The sequence below is a fragment of the Perissodus microlepis genome, chromosome 3 (genome assembly GCF_051167445.1).
Source record: "Perissodus microlepis isolate ML-2025 ecotype Zambia chromosome 3, ASM5116744v1, whole genome shotgun sequence".
Classification (NCBI taxonomy): domain Eukaryota; kingdom Metazoa; phylum Chordata; class Actinopteri; order Cichliformes; family Cichlidae; genus Perissodus; species Perissodus microlepis.
In genome coordinates, this window is record NC_140463.1 from 28589479 (window position 1) to 28616071 (window position 26593).

At 39.8% G+C, this 26593-nt stretch overlaps 1 protein-coding gene across 2 annotated transcripts; it reads right to left on the reverse strand.

Annotated features, from left to right (window-relative positions):
- Positions 1-88: 88 nt before the first annotated feature.
- On the reverse strand, positions 89-25881 carry kcnj10a (potassium inwardly rectifying channel subfamily J member 10a). Of its 2 annotated transcripts, none has more exons than XM_084923875.1 (6): positions 25567-25881; positions 14944-15333; positions 10801-11012; positions 9486-9617; positions 8956-9133; positions 89-4059 (listed from the first exon to the last, which is right to left on the reverse strand). In XM_084923875.1, the coding sequence occupies exons 2-6, from the start codon at positions 15323-15325 to the stop codon at positions 3650-3652; spliced, it is 1314 nt and encodes a 437-aa protein (XP_084780001.1). In that variant the 5' UTR covers positions 15326-15333; positions 25567-25881; the 3' UTR covers positions 89-3649. The 2 variants fall into 2 exon arrangements, with proteins under 2 accessions (XP_084780001.1, XP_084780002.1); XM_084923876.1 differs by lacking the exon at positions 25567-25881 and adding an exon at positions 25270-25553.
- Positions 25882-26593: the final 712 nt, after the last annotated feature.

Below are 26593 nucleotides of genomic sequence, written 5' to 3' on the forward strand. Positions count from 1 at the left end.
AGTGTTTGTTTCATAATTCAGACGGTATCTGCAGATATTTCAAAGACGAATACTTTATCACACACACACACAATCAGAGACTTGTGGATGTTGCAAATGAAACATTTATTATTTAAAGACACACTTGAAAGTGTATTAGCAGTTAGACCAATGAGCTTCCAGAATTACAAGTGAACCATATACATATACAGTTTATACAGGAAGCCTTTAATCAGAGACTCGTACGTAAGTGTTTTTACCAGCGAAGGAATCCATATTAGTATTTTATCTCTGCTGGTCATTTAATGTGGGGGGGGGGGGAAATACAAAATAAAGGAATTTTTTGCTATAACTATCTTTTTGCATGTATTCTTTATAAAACTGGGTTCCTTAAAAAATAAATAAAATATTTGAACTTATTGTGTCAAAGTCAGTGAGTCCCCGTAAACTTTTATCATAACTCTGTTAATCTGGCACAATAACACAAAGCTTTTCACAAGATGTCAAAGACATACAGAAACAAGGAATATAGATAAAATATTTATACATACTGTACATAAGTGTACAGAAGCCAAGAAAGGCTGTGATGCTGTGAATTTTTTAATGCTGTTATTTTAGAATAACTTGAATAACTCACTTGTCTGTATCAGAAAGAATCGCCACAACATTTGTAAACCAATTGTAAAGCGCTTATAAAGAATAATTTCCGCTCGTAGGAATGAGTAATGATAAAAGAGTGGAAAACACAAGCCGCTGTTCGTCTGATGTTCCTGTTGCACCACAAAGCCGCAAAAATGATTCACCATAGGGGTGAAAATAACACCTCTGCTTATCTGAGTGCAAGGATAAACACACAATTTTACTTTCTGTTTTGATGAGACGGAAAACTAGGGTTGACAGAATAAACCCATTCATCTATCTTTATTCAATTTATTTTATGATTAGTCGCCTTTATGCATTAACGATACATGAAAAGTGGCGTCTTGATTCCTGATAGAAAACCAAGAGGAAAATAGATCTTTACAGAAATAATAACACCTTATCAATAATTTACACTCCTCCGTATTTTAATAAGCATATTCAAAACAGCCAAAAAAATGTCCTCCTGTAGTTTGCTTGAAGCTCATGTTGTCTAACAAACAAAGAGTAAACAACCTTTTTTTTCTTGGCATAAAAAATAGTCGTTACCACAAGAAAACAACCTTTGTTATCTCAGGCTAACTTGTTATCATGACATAACAGCATTAAAAGATTATTTTAAAAGCACAGCGACTCAAGACTTCTGTGGGACTACACAAAGCATACTGTACAGAATATTTAAAACAGTTCACATTTAACATCCGCATTCAGCATCCGCATACAGAAAGTATTATCACACTCACTCGATAACAGTTTGAAGGTGTAAAAAAACTCGCTCACACTCAAAACTCCACATGGTTTAAATCATATTAATACAGTGCATTAAGTATTAGAGTTAGTTCAGTTACTCTGTCTGTATAAAATGCCACCTTTTGTTTAAGTTAAAATGCTTTTAGTAACATTACTAAACATATATGTACTCCAACGAACACAATGAGACGTCTGGATAAAAGAGCTCATTTTTCACGTAGTGATGTTGGTACTGCCCTTTAAAATCCCTCATTAAAAATACTACAGTTCCAGTTCTCGTTACCTGTTGCAGGTATTTATTTATTTTTACAAAAAAGCAAAACCAGTACTGTGAATCAGCACATCCAACCTTCAGCTTCACTGCAAAACTACTCTCAAGCCAGAATTGCCTCAGCATTTTTCTTCTTAGATAAAATGTTTAAAAAAATCCTAAATAATCCTTAACTTTGATGATTTTTATTACAGATTGATTTTTTTATCTGCTGCCCTGAGGACTGTGCTACAAAGTAACATTTCATCTTATCCAGGTTAATCTTGGGTTTTCTGTACGATGTAGGTGGTTCATTTCTTACATGAAAATCCAGTGTTTTTATTTTTTTCAATAACGCAGTAATTTAATGCATTACTGTAATCCAATAATTGCATTACAGTTAACATTTGTTGTATGTATATTTATGTTGTTGCTTTCATTGCAAAAGTAAGGGAGGTGGATCCAAAGAAAAAACATGGAACAAAGGTTTTGTCTTCTTCTTACACACATGTGCTACAATCAGCTGATTTCAGTTTGTGTGCTGGAGGAAGAAAGCGGTGGAGCAGTCTACAGCTTTTCAGTAGTAGAAATATGGAAATTACTTTTACTGCAAAAAAAAAAAAGTGATGGTAAAGTGCAAACAGCTTCTGGGAAAGAAACGGCTGCATTATGTTACTAACACAACTTCAGCTCTTTACAACCATCTGCACAGGCAGCATGCTAACACTAAGCTAGCCAAGAGCCAGAGTGATGATAAAGCAGAGTGAAGCTGACCCCAGCCCAGCAGCCAGACCCTGAACTTTAACAGGTAACAAACTGCTGAGAAGTCAGACTGAAGCTTCTGTTTCTACCTGTTCATGTTTCTAAAGTAGAATCACTGTGGCGACGGCTAGGTAGAGCATGAAATTGACACTTTGACCAGCGTGTCTATCGCATGCTTTACTGTGATATTGGGTTTGGCAATTAAGTAATGTACTGAATTACTTTTAAGAAAAGTAATGAGTAATGCATGACTTCTTTTTAGTGTCTGGTGCTGCAAACCTAATTCGCTGACCAATCAGTTCTCCAGAAAATAGCGTCACCATTCCTGGAAGATTCCGCAGACTTCAGACCTCAGACAGTAGAAAGATTCTGCTCAGACAGTAGGAGGGTCTAAAGGTTTTTTTTATACTGTCTAAAGTCTCTTTTTTGCCTGATGAGCATCATTCTGTGTCTTAATGACAGAGCTTTGATATTGATAAGTCTTTTAATTCACACGGTTGGCCTTTTCTGCTGGCTTTCTTTCCTGGATTCAAATAGGCTAAACTTTATTGATATATCATCTCTTCTTTTCCAGTCTTACTGACCAAAGCACACACATGCATTCATACATACATACATGCATGCATTTTAATATTAAACCACTGTTCAGGACCCTCCCACCCCCAACACACACACACACACACACTGACACTGCTGATTTCTCTGCAGCAGCTGTGTTACATTCAGCCTGTATTGTTGTTGCCTTTCAAATGGACATGTAGGAGAAACCCTGGGTTAATTTAGCAAATTGATAACCAGCTTCATGTGACCACTTGACTGCCATTATTAGGGTAAGTGAATGTAGACAATGGAAAGATGCTCAGGGTATATTGAACTTGCTTTGAAGTTCGTGGCTCATCTCGTTCAATTTTCTCTAAAAAATACGGTGTACACACTAATTTGTTGACGACTTTAGAAAATCCTTTCCAAAATCTTTTAGCATGCTGTCGTTTTGTATAAGTCAGGTTTGTAACTTGATATTCTAACTCTGAAAGGCTGTAAACATCTTCTTTGTTTGTTCTGGTATACAGCCTTGTGGTTAAAGAGTGTGTCTGGTTTTCATGCGCAGTCTTAACACCCAGGTGTTCAGTTTCCTGCCACGTACTTTAGAATAACTCATGCATTGGCAGTTTAGGCTTCTTCATGAGAATGTGGTCGCTTCTTCTTTGTTCCTATCTTTGCCTGATCTCAGTTTCACATCAACTTTCAGAACCTTTCTTTCACTCCCTTTCACACATTACTAATTCGAACACTCAGTGGGCTGCTGTCCCTTATACGCCCTCTCTGGCGGCCCTTCTCCTCCCCCCTGTAGCTCTCCTCCAGTCTCATCTTTTCCAAGTCCGTTCCGTCTTCCTTGCCCTTACGTTGACGGGACCCCTGCGACTGCACGTCTGGTGGCAGGCCCTGCTTGAAAAGGGGTGGAGTTTTGGTTTTTGCCACTTTGTCAAAAAAGGCAAAATCAGCCACGTATTTTCCTGACGGGGACAGGGAGACGACAGGGGGGAACTCGTAGCCCCAGAGGATCTCGTCGGGAAGGTAGGATGTTCGAACCTGGCATGTGGCGGAGGTTGGCTCAACCGTGGCGCTCATGATCACCAACAGCTCAAAGTCAGCCAGTTCTGGGTCTGTCCAGCCACCACCTAGAACCAAAAGAGTATCGAGGTGACTGGTTTCTGATGCTTTAGCCCATTAATAAAAAAACATACAATTTGATACAGAAACACATAATTCTTCTGTTAATGCATAAAAGTTTTTATATGATGCAGCACTGATTACAAGTCACATAAGTATGAAAGGAAGAGGCAGGAGAGAAAACAATTGTTGAGATATAAGTGTGAAAAGTGGTCTAGACCAGTTTCTCTCACATGTCAAAGTGGGTAAAAAGGTTTGCTTGAATAATTTGCATTCACATGTAGGTTGGTTATTGTTGCTGTTGCATATTGAGTTATGTGTTTGTCTATGAAAACAGGTAAAAAAAAACCTTTTCATTTCCAGAGTTATTGTTATCTTCATGTAGCCACACAAAGCGTAGTGCAAACCCGCCTTATATATTAAAAAATAAAAAATATTCTGGCTTTTCTTACAAATCTGCCTCCATCATGAGGAAATATAAACTACAATAAAAACCACTGTAGAATCTTGTGAGTTGGTGTGAAAAGCAGAAACACTAAACACTATCCACTGTTAACGTCAGAGCACAGTGTATTTAAACTCATGTCCACAGACATGCAGTCTTGGGCCCTGGAAATTGAAAAAACTCCACTCATCTATGCCCAGCAAAGTACAATACATTTGTAACCTAAGCACAAACACTGCAGATTGTGTCTTATATACTTGAACTTACTAACACACAATACAAACACCTTCTGTTGAGAGTGCTTGAAGAAATTAACACTCACTCGGAAACGCCTTTAGCACTACTTAGAACAAAGGGCAAAGCTGCAGCCTCTTGCGGTGGAAAATGAGTGTTACAAACACAGACACCCACACACACACACCCACACACACACACACACACACACACACAAACATGCACAGAACTGCTTCACAGACTTAAATATACAGAACTTAAGGAAAAATTATCAGCAAAAACATTTTCACAAACAGTGACTGTTCACTGAAAACTCACCACTTATGACTTTCCATTGTCAAAAGCACTCAATACAGTCTCTCACACACACAAATAATGAAATAACTCATTTCTGAAATGTCAGTAAGCCTGCAGAGTAAGCGCTGCTGCGTAGTCACAGACAGGTGGAACGTACTTTAGAAGCACACACAAAATATACTTTATACTCATCATCGGTGCACGACCTCAGCACCCAAACAAGCAAACACCTGCATCAACAGGCCTCACTCAGAATACACTCACTCATCTGTGTAAACATGTCTTCCCCTCACCCAGACCCACAATCACTCCCACCACGGCAACAACACCACATTTCGCAACCACTGATACACACGGGATTCTCTCTGTTGGCCTTTTTACAGGCGGAGCAAAGGCCTCATCTGCATGTAGTGATCTTCCAAGCGCGCCTCTAGAGATCTGCACTGTTTGCATTTCAGCTGAGAGGCCTGGTCACCACAAGATATGCATTTTTTTTCTGAGTACAGTTCCCTCTCAGTAATTTGATGTATTATTGTGAGGTAATATATTTAAGAATTGTTGAGATCCTTGTGCATTATTTTTCTTGTTTGTTTGTTTTGTTTTCTATATTGATGAATAGGCTGAGTAAAAAAATACTTTGTTAGTTTGATAGAAGACAGAAAAATAAATTTTAAAGTCCTTCTGACTTTTAGATGCATGGTTAAATTATCAATGCTGCAGTTGTGTCAGTGAGGTGGACTGGGAACACAGTCGAGAGGAAGGAGGTCACATTGTGCAAGTATTTCATTATTTACCTGGGAACTCAACAGTATGAAGCACCTGTACCTCTGCATAGCACTGATGACGAGAGCTGTGGAGGAGGAGAACGATGTAGTGCTACATTTCTGAAGCCCTCACTGTTAGCTTTTAGCTAACGTCTCACTGTGAGCAAAACCAAGAAGCTTCTTCCAATTAAAGGGTGGAGGCGGGGCTACCAATATCAACTTGACTCAAAAGTATTCTTTTGAAAATACAGTTTATAGTATAAAACTTTATGCCCCCATGACAATTTCTAAAACTGTCACTCTAAGGAGTTACTTTTCTCATTATGTAATGCTGTAATATAACAGATTACTTTTTTTTAGTAGCTGTAATTTTGTGGTGTAACCAGTTTCTTATAAAAGTATGTCTTTCGCAGCTGACGAACACTTTAAAGTTTCACAATCCCCAAGATTATTGTAAGCAAAGACTTTCACTACACGATTCAGTGCAAGCCTTTTGGTTTTTAGTTTCTGTGCATGGAGTTTTCAGTGATGACGTGGTTAAGGTGTGCTTCTCTGTCTCAGCAGTTGGAGAGCTAGAGTATTCTGCCCTGCTGCTCCAACTGTGGAGACACAGTTTTTTTGCACTGGAAACCAAATTCCCATAGATCCCATAAGGAGGCATTCACTGCTGAACTTCCATAAGTGTAGTGCTGTGTTCTGTGTCCCTGAAGTCTGCATGAGAGGTATTCATGCATGCATTCACAATCGTTAGAAGCAGTCGTATACTTTCTGTACGTCAGTGTGTAAAGGGTTAACAACTGAAAAACAGATCAGCGACATGAAATATGACAGTTTTTCCATTACTAAGAAAAACTCAAAACAAGTTAAATATTGAACTGAAAGATAAAATGTTTTCGGGGCTTTATTACTCATGCAGGAGGTTACATCAGTGTGTAGATGATATGACACACAATGATACAGATCTGGAGTCTTTAGTGCTTGTACTGCTGTAGGCTTCGTGGTCATGAAAGCTTGCTTCAGTACGTTTTTCTTGCAAATGCAAATTATTGTTTAGTTTAGAGGAAGTGAAAATGAAACATAATTACAGCAGAAATATGTTAGAAACTTGTCAAAAGCTTGTTTAAAATTAAACCTTATGGAGCATATACAAATAACAAACTGAGTCCGCATTTTCCATACCCACATTTGAGCCGGCACACTTCCGAGAAGTCAGGAAATTAGTCGAGCACAATATTCAACAACTAGAACCAATTTTTCTGTTCAGGAATGGAAGTAAATAACTTTAACTGGGTTTCTTAATCAAAAATAGTGATGTGCTTTGCTATTCTTTCTGCTTTTTTGTAGAACAGTCAATTTGAAAATTCATACATAACAGTAATAGTTTTAGCATTAAAAATATGATTTTAATTAAAGAGATTTCACCAACAGGTGGATTAACCATTATAGAAACAAAAAACAATTAATAATATTAATATTTGTTTACATATATATATGTATATATAATGTATATAGAGAGAGAGTCATTTTTAGTACGAGTCCATCAGGCCTGAGTTCCTGTAAATGGATCTGTGCAGGCTTCATGTCAGCACTCCAGACTGTACAGTATTGTGCTCTAATGAGGGGTGTCTCTGGCAGTCTCTCTCACACACATTCCAGCCAGAGAAATCCTCTCTCATAGAGCCAAACAAGCCCAACACTGGACACCGAGAGGCAGCCAAGCACGCAGCACATGACCGTAAATACCAACACACCTACATGCACATACATACTCAATGTGCATACAGTAAAACTTCTGTCAATGATATACATTTGATACAAAGCAAATGTAAATAAAGAACCCATTTCATACAATATGATATCTTTATTTTTTGTCATTAAGTGGTTGCTGATTTGGAGGTTGAGAATAAGACTGAGAAATGAGAAATAACACAGCGGTTGTCACATTCTAAGACTTGTCAACACTTGATGTTAATATTGAGAGAATCATTTTAGACAACAGGATTAACAGATGTGTGTTTTGAATTGAAAATATTCCGATGCGTATTTCAGTTTCCTTTCTCCGTGAATTGAAAGAAACAAATTGCTTAATGCAGAAGACTCAGATGCTTCTGATTGTCTGCTAATGCCCATATAAAATATATTTTCTTGAAATTAAAAGTTTGTTTCATGCATTTAGACATACATTTTGGCAAGAAAAGGCCATCTGCAAAAAAAATTACAAAATAAATAAAAATCTGTGTTTACCCAGTACGAACACCTTTCTCTGTGTTCTGCAGCACATCCACATCTTTTGCATGGTACTCATATTTTTTTACAGTTCATCAGAATCGCACTGCACTATTCAACATGCTATAAATTTCATACAGTACAGCATCAAGCAGATAAGCTTTTATTAGACCCTAATAAAAGACGTGTCCACCATATAAAAAGCCTCAGGATCTGAAAAATGGTGCCAGTGGGAAAAAGCCCTAAACCTGCATTCTTACAAAAGTCCAGCTGCATAGAAGTCTTTGGAAAATAAAGCAGCTGCTGACTTTACTTATTTATTTATTGCTGTGTTCATTGTTCTGCTGAATTTATTTATTTGTTGTCAATCTCTAGTTTAAAATCATCTGAATACAACAATGATGTCAATTTTGTAAATTATGATCCCATGTAGAGTGAAACTATTAGCTGAAACAGAGTATTTCTTAAGCGATGACTATCTGTGATTTACCCAGGTGTTTCCCAGTAGTCGATCGGATCAGCTCCATGCTTGGTTAATTTTCAGTTTTAACAAAAGACACATGGAAGAGCGGGGTTTTTCAACTTAATCATTTAAATAAGTAATAAGTTTTTGTTACAGTTTTTTTTTTACCAAGAAAAGTACCTTCGGCTTATTGTCGCACTGACTAATAAAAGTGTCTTTCTAAGTAAGCCATGGCTTTGTGAGCTACGGTGATGACTAAGAGCCAAACTGAGGCTTTAAAACAGTCAACCATAAACTAATTGATGAGGTCACAGTGCCCACTTTCATTAGTATTTACAGTACATGGATCCCTATTTAATGTACAGTGGTCATATGATGTGTAAAGGAATCATAGCTGTAAACTGACAAACGACAATTATCTGTTGACTTATTCATCACATCCTTCCACATCATTCTGACTCGAGCTGGGATTTACCTTTTGCTGCCCAGGCTCTGAGGGGGCTGTTGTCATCAATGATGTGGTAGAAAGTGAGAGGGATGATGAGGAAGGGGCTTTCGCTGGACGTGTCCACCTGGAAAGGCACATTTCTCTGGTCCAGCCGCACCGTCTCCCCCTCCTTTGTCAGGGACGTCTGAAGCAACTTCCCCGTCACCTGGGAGCCAAGATGCAGTGAGTAAATGTAGCCATGAGGTTGGAGAAGGCATCCTGTAACCAGAAGGCCCCAGGTTTAATACCTGCACTGGCCATCATCTCCATGTCCTTGAGCAAGGCACTGATGCGTATCATTCGCTTTATTTGTCACCAGCAAGCTTTTCCTCAGCAAAGCAAATATTCAGATAACAGGAAAACGTTTTATAGACATGAAGCGACTCATAATGAAAAACACACTTTCCAGGAACTAAATATAAATAGTAACTCCAAACAGTTACAGGAAGAAGGCTTTCATATATTACAAAAGGATATTTTAAGCAGCAATAATCAGTTTGTAGGTGCTGCCGCATTACCTGGCAACCTAACAGCAGGCTTTTACGCATGTTGGCCACTCGAATCATGAGGCATGGCCGTCCCTCGTGATTCGACACGACAGCGTGTTGGCTGAACTTCACCGTCTCTCCTCTCTTTTTGGGACGAGCAACCTGGAAGGCGAGAAAAGCAAAGTCGAAGCTGTTGTCGATATTCGGCAACCATTTATCAGGCTTCTTATTTCAGTTTTTGAAACAAAATAACCCAGACATGTTGAAAAAGAAGACATTGAAGGAGGAAATTACAAGATCATGTTGACAAAACAGACTGTTGAATTTTTAGACCACAAGCAGGAGGAAGCAGCTGCGAGAAACCTCATTATGATAGATATAAGTGCTGATGTACTGTAATACCAACACGTAGCGTGACATTTCTTGATAAGGATACTGATTGCTGTAATGATACTGTGAAGAAAACATATGAGGGCAAAAGATAGAGATACGTGTAGCAACCGCCTCAGCTGACGGGAAAATGTGTCAAAAGATACTTAAAAGGAACAGTGATAACAATGTAACCCACATGTTTTAAAAATACATGTTTAAGATGCTGAACAAAGAATCCAACATTGAAGGCAGACAGCAAGAAGAAATCGTTTAAGTAAGCTACTTTGTATTTACAGTGGTTCCTCGCTATAACACAGTTCACCTATCGCGGTCTCACTGTTTCGGGGATTTTTTTTTTTTGGTGCAATTTTGCATGCTTTTTTTATTTTATTTAAAAATAAAAATTAAAAAAAATTGCGTCCTGATTGGCTGTAGACCAGCCAGTCATGACTGGTCTCATGCCGTATCTCCTGTACAGTACAGAATGCGTTCAGCATTCTGAAGTGCTGCACTGTACGTTTGTAAGTTTTCTCCCCAACAAACACAACAATGTCGACCAAACGTTTGGCACCGTCAAAGGCAACCATGGGTGCCTTTGGTTTCATTCTATAATACTGGATTTATTTTTCTACGAAGGTTTGAACTTTGAGAGTGTTTAAACGAGAGAAAAGCGTGAAAATGTTCATGCCTGTCTGAAAAAAGTGTATAAAGTGTGTAGTGAGGGGTTTTACAGCCTGAAAACATCTATAATAATTGTAAGAAATAAAGTTGGCTACTTTGCGGATTTCACCTATCGGGGGTTATTTTTAGAACGTAACTCCTGTGATAAACGAGGGACCACTGTATGCACATACATAATCCTATGTACACAAAAGGACAAGATGCAGTTATTTTGACTTAATTTGTTCTCTTTCACAACTTTTCTGATGATCAAATTTGGCGTTTCTAAAATTTCTTCTAAACTTAAAACTACCTTTGCGAGGAAGGTGCCGGTGATGAAGATCTCCATCACCATTGTGACGACCAGCTGGAAGATGAGAAGGACAATCGCTACAGGACACTCCTCTGTGATGCACCTGAAGCCGAAGCCAATCGTGGTTTGGGATTCCAGAGAGAAGAGGAAGGCCCCTGTCAGGGTCTTCACCTCCATTACACACGGCGTGTGGTTGGAGGGGGGGTCAAACTCTGTGAGAATGTAGGCAGAAAGGAAGATCTGCAAATCACTTACAGGATAACATTTTAAATGTAACAATTCACATAATATATAATATCTGAAGTGATTTGTCCAATAGCAAAATGATGTTCTGCTGAGTGCTGTACTTTGGAATGTACTACTTATCTAAATACTGATGCAGTTTCTGTTGTTGTTGTTTTTGTGATTCAAGAGATTCAAGATTCTTTATTTGTCACATGCATGGTTATACTGGTATAACACGCAGTGAAATGTGACCTGATACACTCCTCGACTGTGCAAAGAAAAAGGGAGAGACAGAACTTTATATACAGTGAATGAGTATATACGAAGAGGACATGTGTGGTTCTCGTTACAACACAAAATAAACAGAAAATGGCTTGAAACACATGAGAAAGAGACCAAATGTTGGTTTGGTCTTCAAACTTGTTTCAAGCTGTTGGGTTCTTACCATAACAAGCGACAGGTAAAGGATACAGTGACATCCCTGCAAACCTACACCAGAAACTGAAGAGAACCCTCAAACAAAATATGTGGGAATGCCCTAATAAGATCTGCTTGATTAACACTCTTAATTTCTTTTTTCAGCTCATGTCAGTTAAACACTTCATTATAGTATAATATTGACCATGTGTGAAATCTTAGTTTAGGTTTTACTGCTATGTGGTCAAAAGCCTGAGAATTAAACTGCAAATTGCAATGTTGGCTACAGATGCAAAGTCTGTGTTTTCCCTCATTTCATTACAATCCACCCGATAGTCACTGATCTATTACACTTAAAATTAAAAATGTCAACATCATGGTGGCGCGGGAGAAAAATTAAAGGGATTACCAGATGTTTATTTCATGGAAATCCATCGAACAGTAACTAACTAAGGCCTCGGGGCTAGAGACCTCTTAGCAATGATCTGACAACCACTCACGAGGGAAAAATGTGTCTTGTCAATCAGTTGCAAGTGGTTGCTAAAGGTTGCTGGCTAACGCTGAGTGAGCAAAGCTCATTCTTTCCTTGTCTTCGGTCAGTGGCAGATTGACACAGTAACTCACAGTTTGCATGAAAGGTCTGCACATGTCTGCAGACACTAATCAGTCTACTCTCTGTGCAGCATTGAAATGTAAAAACTGTGAGACACAAACTAGAAAGGGTGAACACTTATCTTCAGAGTAAAAGATGTACTTTACTGCTGCAATCATCACATTTCAAATAGCACAGCTCTGCGGGTGAACCGTTTCCGTTTCTGGTTTGTGTTGCACTTTTCACAGTTTCACTACCAGTGTTACCAGCAACTTGCACAAGTTTGCAGTCACGTCAGCGTCTGTCACGCAGGTTCTGAGTGCAGCACTGTCAGCAACCTCTAAAAATAACTCATCAAAATACACAATTTAGTGACCGGGGGTTGCTAGGTTGATTGGTTTCTGATTGGTTTCTATGATCAGTTTCTATGCTTGCGTGAATGTGGCATTAGCAACTGATTGGACAGCTACCAGCCTCTAAAAACCACTGTTCAGTTAATGCAAATTTTTCCCTTGGAACTGGTGGCATCAACATAGTTGGTAACCAGTCTCTAGGTCTGTGTGACTAAGACTTTAATGAAATTGCCAACTACTACTACTGCAACACTACTGCTGCTGATGAAATGTTGTATGCAGTGGTTAAATAATTATTTGATCACCCACTGAATTTGTAAATTTGTTCACTTTCAAAGAAATGAAAAGTCTCTAATTTTATGGTGGATGCATTTTATAGGAGAGAGACAGAAATTACCAAAAAGTTAAGAATTGATTTGCATGCAACTGAATGAAATAAGTAGTGGATCCCAATCGAAACATGACTTGGTAAACGTACTTGGTGGGGAATCCCTTGTTGGCAAGTAGAGCACTAAGACATTTCTTGTAGTTGGTTACAAGGTTTGCGCAAATCTCAGGGGTTTTTTGCCCATTTCTATTCAGAGAAACTCTCTAAATCCTTTAGCGTATCTCAGCTGCCGCTTGAAGGAAAGCATCTGTGTGTGTCCAAGTAAGCTTTTTCTCGCAGGTTGACGTTCTTACACAGGAACCAGCAGAGCGTTTTCAAATGCACTGTTGACCTCGGAGGAAAAGCAGCGTTGTGGAATTGACACACTCTTCACTAGTCGGGACAGTTACAAAGCTTTCCTCGTTATGAATGAGCGATACTTTTTTATTAAACATTTGAACATGATTCAACACAAACTCTCGTAGAGGAGATAAAGTCAGAGAGATACATGTTTTGAAACGACAAGGATCAGGTGCATCTAGTACACCTAGAGCGGCCGCTAAAAAACGATATACAAGCAGAGCTCAGCAGTCAGCGCAACAAATTCTGGATCCATGCCGTGTCCGATGTGAAACGACCTTCATGCTGCATAGTGTGACTCATTGCAGTGGTCCCGGTTCAACACTGATTTTGTGTTAAAGTAATACTAAAGTAATAATGGTATTTCTGACCACTGGTATACCACAACTGTATCCTTTCAACAGCTACCAAAAGTTAAAGGACCTAGCTTGTATGAGCCTTATGGAATATTTATATAAAGATCCTCCAGCTTCAAACTGTATTACCGTTCAAGGACCTGCAGCTCAGTAAAGCATCGCTCCGACAGCCAAACCAATCTGTTCTCTGATTGGTTAGTTCAATTTGTGATTGACATGACATTGACCAATCAGCTGAAAGGAAGAAAAATAGGGTCAAAATTCGTACTTGTAACTTGAAACTTGAGTGCAGAGTTTCACAGGGATTTTTTTTGCTGTGTGCACACACAAATCTTTTTTTACACACACACAAATTCTTTTTACATATTCAAATCCTGATTTACAAGTACAAAATATTTATGACCACAATTCGAGCCCATAGATTGAGGTCTGGAGACTGTCTAGGCCACTCCATGACTTTAATGTGCGTCTTCTTTAGCCAGTCTCTTATTGTTTGGCAGTCTGCTTGTCATTGTTGTGCTAGAAGACCTGTCAAAAACTCATCTTCAGTGTTCTGACTGAGGAAAGGAAGTGAAGTAGGTCCTCTAGGAAAAGCTTGACATCGGTGGTGGTGGTGTTTTCGCTTCCTCAATACACAGCATGTCACAGTAACTCAAGTTGCTGTGAAACTGATGCCAAAGAGCTCGATTTTGGTTTCATCTGACCACAGAACTTTCTCCCAAGCCTGAATCCTTTAGATTTTTCCTTGAACCTTCTTGAACAGAGGAACGTCACTGCAAGATTGCTATCCATTACAGCATCGTATGTTACCAATCGTGTCCTTAATGACTAGACATGCCAGCTTGCTTGGCATTCCAGACCAAGGGCAATTGATGGTCATTTCTTCCATTTCTAAGTAATGAAACCAACAACTGTCACCTTCTCACCAAGTTTCTTGCTGATGGTCTTGTAGCCCATTCCAGCCTCACGCAAGTCTACAGTCTTATCCCCGATGTGCTTTGACTGGTTAGTGTTCCCCATGGTGATGGAGAGACAGGAATCAGAGAAATTTTTTTGTGGACAGGTGTGCTTTATATACATAAGGAGCTGGATCAGGAATATCTTTGATTGGTTGATTCATTGATTGAAACCTGTGTGCCACATCGGCACACTGGCAATCTTTGTGAGGCAGAATTTTACGTGGCTTATAGTGAATCAAATACTTATTTCACACATCGATATGTAATCAGTTTCTAACTTTTATGTGCTGTGATCTTCTGTCTCTGTCCATTAAAATGAAACTTATTATTTCCCCCTTTGAGGCACTTTCCTTTTACGACATGAGTTATTCAGTATGACAGTTTGCTTCTTTTGAATTAATGATTTCAATTTTTGTGTCATTTAAAGGCCAATTAAAATCTTTTCTGCTTTTACTTTGTAGTTTTCTTTCCCCTCTCGTTTGACTCTCCACTGTCGACCCTTCTTCATGCTTACCTAGTAGGTCTCCATGCACCATGGCCACCAGATACCAAAGTACTCCAAACACGAACCAGGTCCCCGCAAAGGTAGCCGAGAAGAGGAACAACTTGTAGCGCCATTGCATGTCCAGGAAAGTCGTCCAGAGGTCACGGAGGTACAGCGCCCCTCTTCCACTTACATGCTCAATGCGTACATTGCTCCGCCCATCTTTAGAAAGGACACGCCGCCGCCTTCGCAGAGCACTTGGACCTCCAGATGCAGCTCCTCCCACTCCTGCATGACTGCCAGTTCCATCTGTGGGGATCAGCAGGGGCTTGGTGATGTCAGTCTGCGTCTGAGAATGGCAAACGTTCTGAGGGGAGGTGCCTTCAGAGGAAGGCGGTGTGGCTGAGGTCATGACCAAAGCTACATGGTATTGGAGAAAGAAAGAGGACACAGCAAGAGGTAAGGACACAAGGAAAGGTGTGCAAAAGAAGTATGAATGAAAAGAAAGGAAAGGATAGTAAGGAAAAAAGGGGAATTGGTTGGATGGGCAGTAAAATAAAATGAACAGCGGGTGTTTTAAAATGAAAGAGTGAAGGACGCAAGAAAAAGAGAATTCGATAAGAAAGATGACAGAGTGGAACATTTAGGAGGAGAGGAGAAGAAGAAGAGAGGCATTAAAGGCACATTTTCAGCTGGACAGTTGCTAGCTATCCACGGCGGTCCATTTAAGACCCCTTTATTCTTTCACTGAAGGCACAGCTGCCCTTTCACATTAAAAGCATGAAAGCACAGGCTCTTTCACATGTTGGTTGCACAAGACAGCTGCTGAATACACCAGTGACCTTTTTTTATATAAAAGAAAAAGAGGTCTTTAAACTTGAGCCACGGATGTGAACACCCTGTTCAGTTTTTCTAAAAGCAGTTTTCACTCCTTCTTAATGTGTTTTTACTTTAAGACTGACATTAGTTGTGAAGCATTTGCAGCACATGACAAACTACCCTCTTGCACATGTACTTTGTAAGTAACACTAGGGTTTGAAGAGTAAAGCCAACACAGAAGGCCCAAAAACTGCAGTGTCTTGAATATTTTTAGTGAAATATTAGTAGCAAAACTGTTAATGCTGTGGTCACCAGCTAGGATTTACCTCCACTGCTCTGAATGACTACCCCCCCCCCCCCCTCCCCCCAACCCCCTTTGTAGTGTTGGTGCTTTTTAGAGTAATTTTCAATCCAAAACTCTGATGAGTAATATGGGTTGCTGTGTGGTTGATTTTACTTTCCGACTTTCCAAGAAGTTTAATCTACAGTTTTACTAAATGAAAGTCTAGTATGCTATTGGTGAAGGTCACTGTAAAGATAAAGCCGAGGTTTCAAAACTGGAGTTTCTGTTGGTTGGTGTTACAGTGGCTAAATCTATCTTTTTTAAATAGCCTGCTGTTATCAGTGCTACTAGTATTAGTGGCTAATTTAGGTGACAGGGATCTAGTGAGGGATGTGCAGAGCGCAGTAGCGGTTTTTGATATGGGCGACATGGGCGGTTGCCCAGGGCGGCATTGTGGTGGGGGCGGCATCACGAGCATCAGCAAAAAAAAAAAGTTGCTCCTACTCATGCTGCCCCGACATCAGGCCAGCGCATTTTGGGGATGGCATAGGCACAGATTGGTTTTCTATCTGCTTCCAAATAGAACACATTTCCTTCATAATGTTGTAAATCCAAGCCAATTATGTGTTCATGATTTGAATCCTGGGTTGTGCGAAATCGCAGACATAAAGCCTAGACAAAGCGAATCTGTGAACTAAGGTGTAGGTCTATTAGGTTATGTTGTGGTGATCCTCGAGTTGGGGGATTTGTGTTCATACTGGAGTGCAAAATTAAAACCAATGGAAGATGGAACAGAAAAGTTCAAAACCATCAGGTGCTCAGTTTAGAAAAAATAGAAAAGAAGAGGAGGAGAAACGAGCAAAAGATACAGGTAAGCAGATGTGTCATTGGATAATGGCAGGTCATCCTGAAACAATCAGAATCAGAATACTTTATTAATCCCTAAGGAAATTATGTGGGTTACAGTTGCTCCAAGAAGAAATGGTAAAAATAGTAACAGTAACAAACTAAACTCCAAAAAATACATTATGTTACAGATTTTACACATTTAAGAAATAGCACTATTATATACAGATCACTCAATTATAAATATCAAGGATTAACAGAGGTGATTATGAACAAATATCAAGAAAAAGTGCTAGAGGGAGTGTTCGCCCAGGGCGCCAAACAGGCTAGGACCGCCACTGGCAGAGCGTGTAGTAGAAGCTAGGGAAGTGTAGCTGCTCTGGTATTAGCGAAAAGTAGAGGTTTGCATGTAAGTTAATGCTGCTTTAGCAGCTGATGAGCTGACTTGCTAGTCAGAGATGTTTAAATGTCTACCATAGAAAAATAAAAAGTAAACATAAGAAATAACTACAGTATGTCAGTAGACAAAGTTACATGTATGCATTTTGTTGATATTTTTGTTCCTGTTTCAACACAATAGTGATCTAATGCACAAATCCATTTCCAAAAAAATGATTTTCAGAGTTTGGAAGACTCTGATGGGCTTGTAAGTAAATCCAACACCTTCTGCGGATGAACTGGAAAGCCAGCTGGAGGTCAGGTCTTTCTGATACTGCTGTGGAGGACTGACAACAAATCCCTGCAGCTAGGCTTTAAAATGTGATGAAAAGACTCACTCATCATAGCAGCATATTAACGCCTATGGCTTAATATCCAAAGCTACGACTTCATCATTGAACTAGAGAGTTTGTCTAAAAATTGTCACATGCATGTGCGTGACTGGCAATACCCTGTGACGGTACAATAAGTGATGGTTTAAGTGGTTCTCATAGTGTCAATGGTATATTAACCAAAAGGCCTGCCACCCCACCTCTGGCTGCCAGGGACACTTATTGTCACTTTATTGATTCGCTCCTGTGCTCTCAACAACCTCACCCTCATCTGGGCTGCACTCTCTCTTTCTACACATCCTTCTTTTTCCTTTCTTCCCTCTTCTTGCGCTCGCTGTTTACTAAACAGCCCTTTTGTCTCAAACTGCCTCTGCTTTCCGGAGCAAATATAACAAAACCATAAACAAAAACACCACAAACAAAGGCCTAAGGATCGAGGCAATCTGATACACACTGTCCTTTCCTGTCCTTCCTGACCCCTGTCTCCCCTCTCTCCATGCTCAGCTCACACTGAGTGAATGAATAGAGATCTGTGTTGAAGTCTGCGCTGCTATGAATACTAAGATGTGGAGGGGAGCAAGAGGGGAGGAAGGCATGGTCTGGGGCGGGCACATGTGATTGGCCTTGTCCATCTCCAGCTGAACTCTGAACCCTACAGAAAGCCTGCCTACACATACAGTAAATGCACACTTGTGCTCTGGATATATATTGAGCAGTTAGCGTTAGTAACACAACCCCAGCTGTTGTTCAAAGGAATGTGTGGTTTGCAAAAACAACACAGTCCAAAAAAAACATGCATCACCTAAAACTAATTTAAAGGATAAGGCCTGCTTTATTCCGTATATTCAATTTTACTGTCCTGAAATACCACAAAAATACTAGAATTTAGCAAGAAACTAGTCCCTGTCTTAGCAAGCGTGCTCGTTTTAACTGAGGACACTGTTTTAGCTGTTAAGTAAAAGGTCATTTTATTAACTTGGGGAAAAGACAACAAAGTGGCAACACAATATTGGCATATAGTAACCTTAAGCAGACACAGAACAGCATTATTGTTTCTTTTTTATCATGTTTAAGTTCACGTGGTAACTATAAGTCCAACATTCTGTCTTATTTTAGCTCATTTTACACTCCAACAGCTTAAAAGAGAAATATTTCTACTGTGCTCTCCAGATATATTTGTCTGCCATTTATAATAAACAAATAAAGCAAAGAACACAAGAAATGTGGGTAATTTAGTTATAATAAAGAATCAGGATCTGTTTTTTAGGCTATTTTAAAACAGCCACGGGGCGATTGTGGCTCAAGAGTTGGGAGTTTGTCTCATAATCGGAAGGTTGCCGGTTCGAGACCCTTTTCCAACAGCCTCGGTCGTTGTGTCCTTGGGCAAGACACTTCACCCGTTGCCTACTGGTGGTGGTCAGAGGGCCCGGTGGCGCCAGTATCCGGCAGCCTCGCCTCTGTCAGTGCGCCCCAGGGCAGCTGTGGCTACAATGTAGCTTGCCATCATCAGTGTGTGAATGTGTGGATGACTGAATGTAGTGTAAAGCGCTTTGGGGTCCATAGGAACTAAGTAAAGCGCTATACAAATACAGGCCATTTTTTTACATTGTAGCATGATGTATTTATATTGAAAACAGAATAGTGCCCAGCTTTGTAAATAATAAAATTCCTTTTAAATCTGCACTATTATATTTTTTTACAATCCCCATTCAAAACATAATGATAATTAGGGAATTGTGTAAAATGTGGTCAAAAAGGCAACTATTTGTAAATCATTTAAGATCTACACTTTACTGAAAATAGTAAAAGACAGCATCAGAAAGTGAACCCAAGGACTTTTCCAATAGAGGATCATTTTACAAGCTCAGCTCTGAAAATGTTGAGATGCTGTGTAAAATCAAAATAACAACCCCACATTGTATTCATGATACAACACCGAAAACATATCCATTTTAAAAATTACCATTTTAAGAAAAAAAAAGAAGGATATTTTGAGTATTATGGCAGCAACAAGTCTTAAAAAAGTTAGGATAGAGGAAGGGACGTGTTTACAACTGTGTCACATCCATTCTTCTCTCAACAGTCACACTTTGGTGAGAGGAATGTTTTGCTGCTCTGATATAAGATTCTCCCTGTTCAGCAGTCCTGGGTCTTTCCAACCATTTTCAGTTGGTGAAAATCTGTTCAGCACTCTGACACTTCTACTATGAAGACACACTGTTGTGCAGTTTGATTTGGTTTACAATGTTTTTGCTATCATATACAAGACTTTTGTTCAAATAGATCTCATCTGGATGGAAGCATGTGTCACTTTAAAACCTGCTATACCTTTCAGTATGATGGTGCCTATACAGATGTGCAAGTTGCAAACAGATACTAGTACACTGCCATACCAAACAATGCAGCACACAGAGTGCTGGTGATATGCTGGATCGTCACTCTTCTCTTTAGTATGGAGAATGTTGTCAATGATTTCCAAAAAGAAATTTTAAATTTCAGTTTATCTGACTGCAGAAGAGTTTTCTACTTTGCCTCAGTCCATTTTTAAGATGGCACAGTGAACCGTGTTCACAGTCAGTGGTTTCTGGAAGTGTTTCTGAGTCCATGCAGGGATTTCCATCACAGAATCATTTATTTTTAATGCAACATCCAGTATTAATTTCTGGCATCTGGCATTAAATTGAATCTTTTGACAATAATATGTACTGTAGTTGATTTGGTATTCATAAAATTGTAGTCTAGGGAACATTATTCTGAATTTGTTCTACAATGTGTAGATGCAGCTTTTGCAGACTGAAGTAAAAACCTGCCCATTTTTACTTCTGAGAACCTCTGACTTTCCAAGATGCTCTTTTCACACCCACTCATGTTGCAGACATGTTGCCAGTTAAAATGTTCCCAACTTTTGGGAACCATGTTGCTGCCATCAAATTCAAAATAAGACAATATTTGTCTCGATATAGTAAAATGTCTGCATTTAAACATTTAATATGTTGTCTGTGTTCTACTGTGAATAAACTAGGGGATTATGAGATCTGCAAATCATTGAATTCTGTTCCTATTTACATTTTACATCCGAATCTTTTCACAATCACGTTTGTAAAATATTATTTCAAAGTTGTGCACTGTAGAAAAACCTGTGGTAGTGCATTTGTTTGGGCACTATTTTCTTCTGTGGATGAATTCTTAATGTCAATTATTGCTTTTGCTTTGACTTTATAATTGCTGGACAACAGTTGAGATTTATTACAAAGATCTCCTCATGAGCGTTATTGATAAGAAAAACTTTAAATTTCAACAGCACTTGGTCTGTAAGTATAGTCTTAGACATAAAGAAATTTATTGTTTGCTATTTTTAAGCATCCATAGATGGGCACTTCTCTATAAACAAATAATAAATAAAGACATACTAAAGCAAACTGTAATAAAAACCAAAATGTCTGTTTACAATTTCATTTTCATCAAATGTCTCTTTAGAGGGTAAGAAAACCAATGTTAGCTGAGCTAAAGCAAATATCCCTCCTGCTGACAGTAAGACTGATGGATTCCCACACTTTCAACATGACTTATTGGATGACCACTCAAGGTTAGGATCTCTTCCTCTGTGTCCTGCCCTTCAGCCCTCTCCTTCCCTCCGTCCTGTGTGCACAAGAATCCTTTGTTTTTGCGGAGATGAAAGGGACAAAAGCCACCATTGAAAAATACGACTGAGTGAGTGAACGAGAGAGCAAGTTAGACGGGGGGAAAGGAGAGGAGAACTGAGCACTGAAGTGTGTGTGTGTTGTGTGTCTTTGCGAATGTGTTTGATGGTGTGCGAGTATGCAGTGTTTGACACTGTGAGGGGGCTGAGATGGGGCGGGGTAAGAGAGAGAATAATTAGTTTTGAGGGGAGGATGGAGAGAAAGTTGGACATCTGATGACAAAAAGAGTGAAAGAGGAAGAGAGAGAGAGAGAGAGATGGATGGTGAGGGGAAAAGAGGAAGGAATAAGATGGAGGGAAGGTGGAGGAAGCAGATCGCTGACAAAAGAGCGTCATTAGTATTCCAGAGGCGAGAGTAATCCCTTCTACTCAGGGCCTCCATCCAGGGTCCACAATCATAAAGAACCCACAGCAGCCAGTACGCTGCACTGAAAAGAGTCTATACAGCACAGCTTGAATGGCTGCGACCACTGGCCACACCACAGCGGCCTGTGCACTGGACTGAAAGGACAATCTAAGCATCAACAATGTGCCAAGAGGGCATCTGCTCAGGCCAAACAAGACAAACTTTCTGGACCTCACACTACCATGCAAATGAGCTGCTGTTGTCTCATGGCTGAAGTTCAGACACTAAAACTTTTGCAGACTCAAGCTGTTCTTTGTATGTAAAAACTTTATTTAAACTATTGCAAAAGGCATATTTATAAAAGATGAATCTATTTATAGGGTTTGGGAATAATTAGTGGGAACCTTGACTACGTAGCACACATTAGTAAAGTTACAGTGTGTAACATATTTCACAGCTATATGTCAGTAGATTGCAGTCAACTGAAGTCTCCCAATTCAAGTGCATAATTCTAGCTATGGTTGCAGCTATGGGACGAAAATGTTTTATTCAGCCAAGAGAGACAAAACTAGCATTAAATTGGGGCATGATTGAAATACGGCTTGCACTGTATTCCACCCCAGAGTTTTTCCCTAACTGTGGAAGGCTGTCAGCCGCTGTTGACCTCAGCTGTCAATGCCAGGTGGGAAGCATCTGCCATTATTTACTTGTGAAGGGAGTTCAGTATGGGTTGATTAGTCAGTGAAACTCACTTCTGACCAATGACAGATGCTAACATAGCTGGACTGGCCATCGGGCCGATGGTGATTTTTCGTTTTTATGGGCCGATGGGTTTTGGTTTTTTTTCCCGTAACGGTATAAACACTGAAAGGTGGTGGATTGAAGGGATGATGAAGATGAAGGGAGATGTGTAAAAATAACTCAATTGTTTGGTGGTGGCTATGGCGGAGCTTCCACAGATTCAGTAACATTAGCAAGTGGTGGAGGCCAGCAGATGCAACACGCTGGCAGGTGGATGACGGAAAGGCAGGAGGAGCAGAGACCCGAGGCGGTGAACTGAACTTCAGGTAAGAAGTTATGACCTGCAGTCTATCTGGGTCAGATATAAACCAAGTTTAGGTGGAGTTTATTTTCGTTATGCTGACTTTTTACAGTCAGTTACAATAACTCGTACTGTGTACTAGCTAGCATGACGAAGTTTCTATACTGCTGGGCGGGTGCTATGATATTATTGATGTTGAACTTGTTTTATCTTATTTTATTTATAAGGTTAGTTATTAGAGTTTCCAACCGTCCCGTAAAAAACTGAATCATCTCGTATTCAGAGAAAATATTACGCGTTTCGTATTGAGGTGAAAAGGAGCACAGTTTGTCCCGTAATTCAGCTACAATGAAAAAGACACAAAGCTGGAGTTATTCTGTGTCTTTGCTGCACAGCTGCCTCTTCTCCTCTCATTCTCCCCCCTCCCTCTCCTGTTTCTACTTCAATCATGAAACTGATCAATGATCAGCTGATCGGCTTTTCTCTCTTGTTTGTTTATCACCCACTTTGCGCCAGAAAGAAGAAACCGGCGGATGTCGCGCTAAACAACTGCATGTCTCACCTCTAGTCTCCTCTGTCTTAATTTCAGGTCTTCACCATGTGTTGTAGATAGTTCAGGAGGTTAACTCGACCAAGCAGTCTACTTTCGGGTACTGTTTAGAATACCAGAATAGGGAGGATAGTGTAGGTTTAAGTTTATTAGACTGATACATATACCAACAAGACAGTGTACATCACTGTCACAACAGCGTTTGTTTTCATTCAAAGGCTTTATGGTTTTTCCTATAATACCTGGTGGGCCGGTCTCTAGTCAAAATGCCCAGGCCGATTTTTTGTCCCAGTCCAGCCCTGGATGCTAAGATGAGTTGCTGAGTATGTGCTGAACTGTCGGTAATTTTTACTGTTTTGTTTCCGCTGTTAGCTGCTGTTAGCCTTTATTAGCTGCAGTTTGCCGGCATTAGCTATCTTTGAAGTGAATGTACATTGTTGGACACGGATGCTTAGCAAATAAATTCTCGTATGATTTGATAATGTAATCAAACACTTTATCAGAGGCAAAGTATGATTTTAAGGACACTTGAGCCTAGCTAACTAACATAGCATTAGCTTATAACCTGCTGTTGATGTTTAGCTGGCTTATTGGCAGCTGTCTGGAGACAGGAGGGTTGAATGTCTGATAATTATTATTTGTGACAATAAATAATTATTTGTGTCTTAGAGCCCTGACAGGTCAGGAGATCATGCTTGTGGTGAGGTGGAAGAGGGTGACATTTTATCAAGATGCTGGTGGTGTTGTCGCTTTCCTTCACGTTTTATTTCTTTGGGGAAGGGGATTCTTTCTCTGATGATAATCCATAGATTTGATCCTTAATGTCATAAGTCTGAAGGTGCAGACATGAATAGATGTCCCTTCATGGCTCATAAACACCTTCAACTCATCTTCTCCTCTGCCTTTGGAGTTCTACATATCCTTTCTCCCTATTAACTAACCTAAAAAATTACAGACTATACCTTTAAATGTATAATTTGCAACCAATTGCTTAATGCAGCAGTACATTTCCCCATTAAATGCAACTCCCCATGAAATGTCATAATAAGCTATAGACATCATTTTCTGCTATTTTAACTTGAACTTACATAATGTTAAGATTGTTTGTATTTCTAAACCTCCTATAAAATGTGGTTTACATTTATTCACATTTTAAAAACAGGAAGTAAACAGTGTCTACAGTGACCAGACGTATTTCTCAAAATAGCATCAGACTGACTACATCTAAATCCAACATGAAACAATTCACTTTCACTTCTGTCTCCAAGAGTCAGTGACTGGAGAGTTACGACACTGGCCCATATTAAACAATGGCGAGCAGCTGTTGGCCACAGGGGAATTACTCAGGAGTGACTTTTACCATCTTCTTCTAAGTCAGCAGTAGCCAAAGCTACTATAAATCTGTTATAAATCTGAATGGCTACGGCTGCTTCTGGGGATTTCTCAATGAGAAGAAGTGATTCATTTTGACCAGATATTTCCAGCCAAGATTTTCTGTAGAGTAGTGAAACACAACCACACCTGTTGTTTCCTCTGTGGTTTGTAGAGCTCTTTGTTAGTAATGTATGTCTGTGGTACAGTGCCAACAATCTTCGACTTCTGACACATCCAGCTCTAAAATTAAGTATTCGATGACTAAGTCAGGCTTGTTTTTTGGAAACTTTTGTAACTTCACAGCTACATGAACTCTGTGTCACAGTGCACAGATTTAGAAGTGGAAACTCGTCCATTGCTACACACCACTCATACCCCTCCACACTGTAAACACAACACAGCCGCTGCAACAAGACTGAGCACCAGTTTCCCTCAAGCCTATAGAAAAAAGTTCAAAGACTAAACTGCAGGATTTCTCATGTTTATAATATAGCAAGAAAAAGTGACTATTCCAAGATTTAACATATTTCAGCTACATTAACCACAAAACAGCTACAGAATATACATTTTAGAATAGTTTTTCAGATTGTTTATGCGCTTCCTTTAAGAATATTTGCATTTCTTACCTTTCCCTTGACTTGTTCACTTTGCCCACAGCTTGGAAATTTTTAAAAAATGTACTTAATTTCACTTTCCACCAAACATGTGGGAAGAGGTGAAAGTTATCTGCCTTCCAAAACAGGTGTGAAATTTCAGGGTGATGAACAAATAGCACTTGTTGACACGTTTCGCATGTTTCACCTCATCTCGTTGTTTTCCTAGTTTTCTTTCACAGTCCTCCTACGTTGCTGACATCCTATATTTCTAAAAAACATAAATACATAAAAAAAGATTAAAAGAAAGAGAAAGAAAGAAAAACTCACTGAGAAAAACATGAAAGCCGTCAGAGGAGAGGAGAGGCCTGGATGAGGAGTCCCAGCGGTCAGTCAGTGTACCGCAGCAGCACGCTGGCACTGGCAGTACCGGTTCCGGCTCACTGTTGCTGGATCATTATGTAATCGGATGAGCACAGTCTGCCTCTCCTTGCATGTGAAGCCTTCTGTGTCCCCACAGGGACAAGTTAAAGAAGCTTGCGCTGTCCACTCCTCCAGGGTCCACCCAGCATGCCTCTCTATATAAACCCAAAACTATTCAGACGGACGCTGCTTCGCAACATTTTTAATTCATTAATTCAACTCCCCTCCCAGCTTCTCCTCCTACCCTCCCTCTCAGTGTCTCTCCCTGACTGTACGCTATAAATGGGCCTCTTTGTTGCAAGGCCTCCTCCGCTGTTTCAGCCTTTGTCAACTTTCTCATGTAAATATTCGATGGTCATAAGATACAAGCCTGGAAGTTGTCGCACTGAAACAGAGGTATTTACAAATCAAAGGCAAGAAAAGAAAAGAACGAAAAACTTGGCTTCTTGCAGTTTTGCGTTGGCCAGTGTGCGGTGAATGGATAATGTCGGTGCATCTCTGTGAGGCTGTGCCATGCCCGCCTGCAAAGAGGAGGACTTTGGTAGTGTAACGGCGAGTACGCACGGTCCTACTGTGAATGGATGGCACGAGATGGCCAGGAAGTAACTGCTATTACAGTCAAACTCTGGCCCTGTGGTAGATGGATGTCTAATGCTTCTCTTTGATGTAAGGGGAAATGTGCAGGAGTGTAAATTAGTATTATGTAGGTCTACACTTTTTCTCACAGACATTTCACTTGGGAACATTGCACTCTGTGCTCCATTACATGTCTTTTGTCAACTTGTCTTCTTTTGAAGAATGAAAATTGACTGAAAAAAGTATATAGTCTTATTATTATGAAGGAGAGCTTATAAAAAGAGATAGAGGGTGCATCTGCAGGGCAGATCTGAATCTGCAGTGGAGAAGCAATAAACCTGGCACTCTGTAGTATTAT

What these genes read in the sequence shown, in the direction of transcription:
- kcnj10a (XM_084923875.1), bottom strand. Translation starts at nt 15,325, where the DNA reads ATGACCTCAGCCACACCGCCTTCCTCTGAAGGCACCTCCCCTCAGAAC. An exon ending in GGTGCATGGAGACCTACTAG is followed by an intron (nt 11,013 to 14,943) that starts GTAAGCATGAAG and finishes ACATTCTCACAG; the next exon opens with AGTTTGACCCCCCCTCCAAC. An exon ending in CAGAGCCTGGGCAGCAAAAG is followed by an intron (nt 4,060 to 8,955) that starts GTAAATCCCAGC and finishes TTTTGGTTCTAG; the next exon opens with GTGGTGGCTGGACAGACCCA.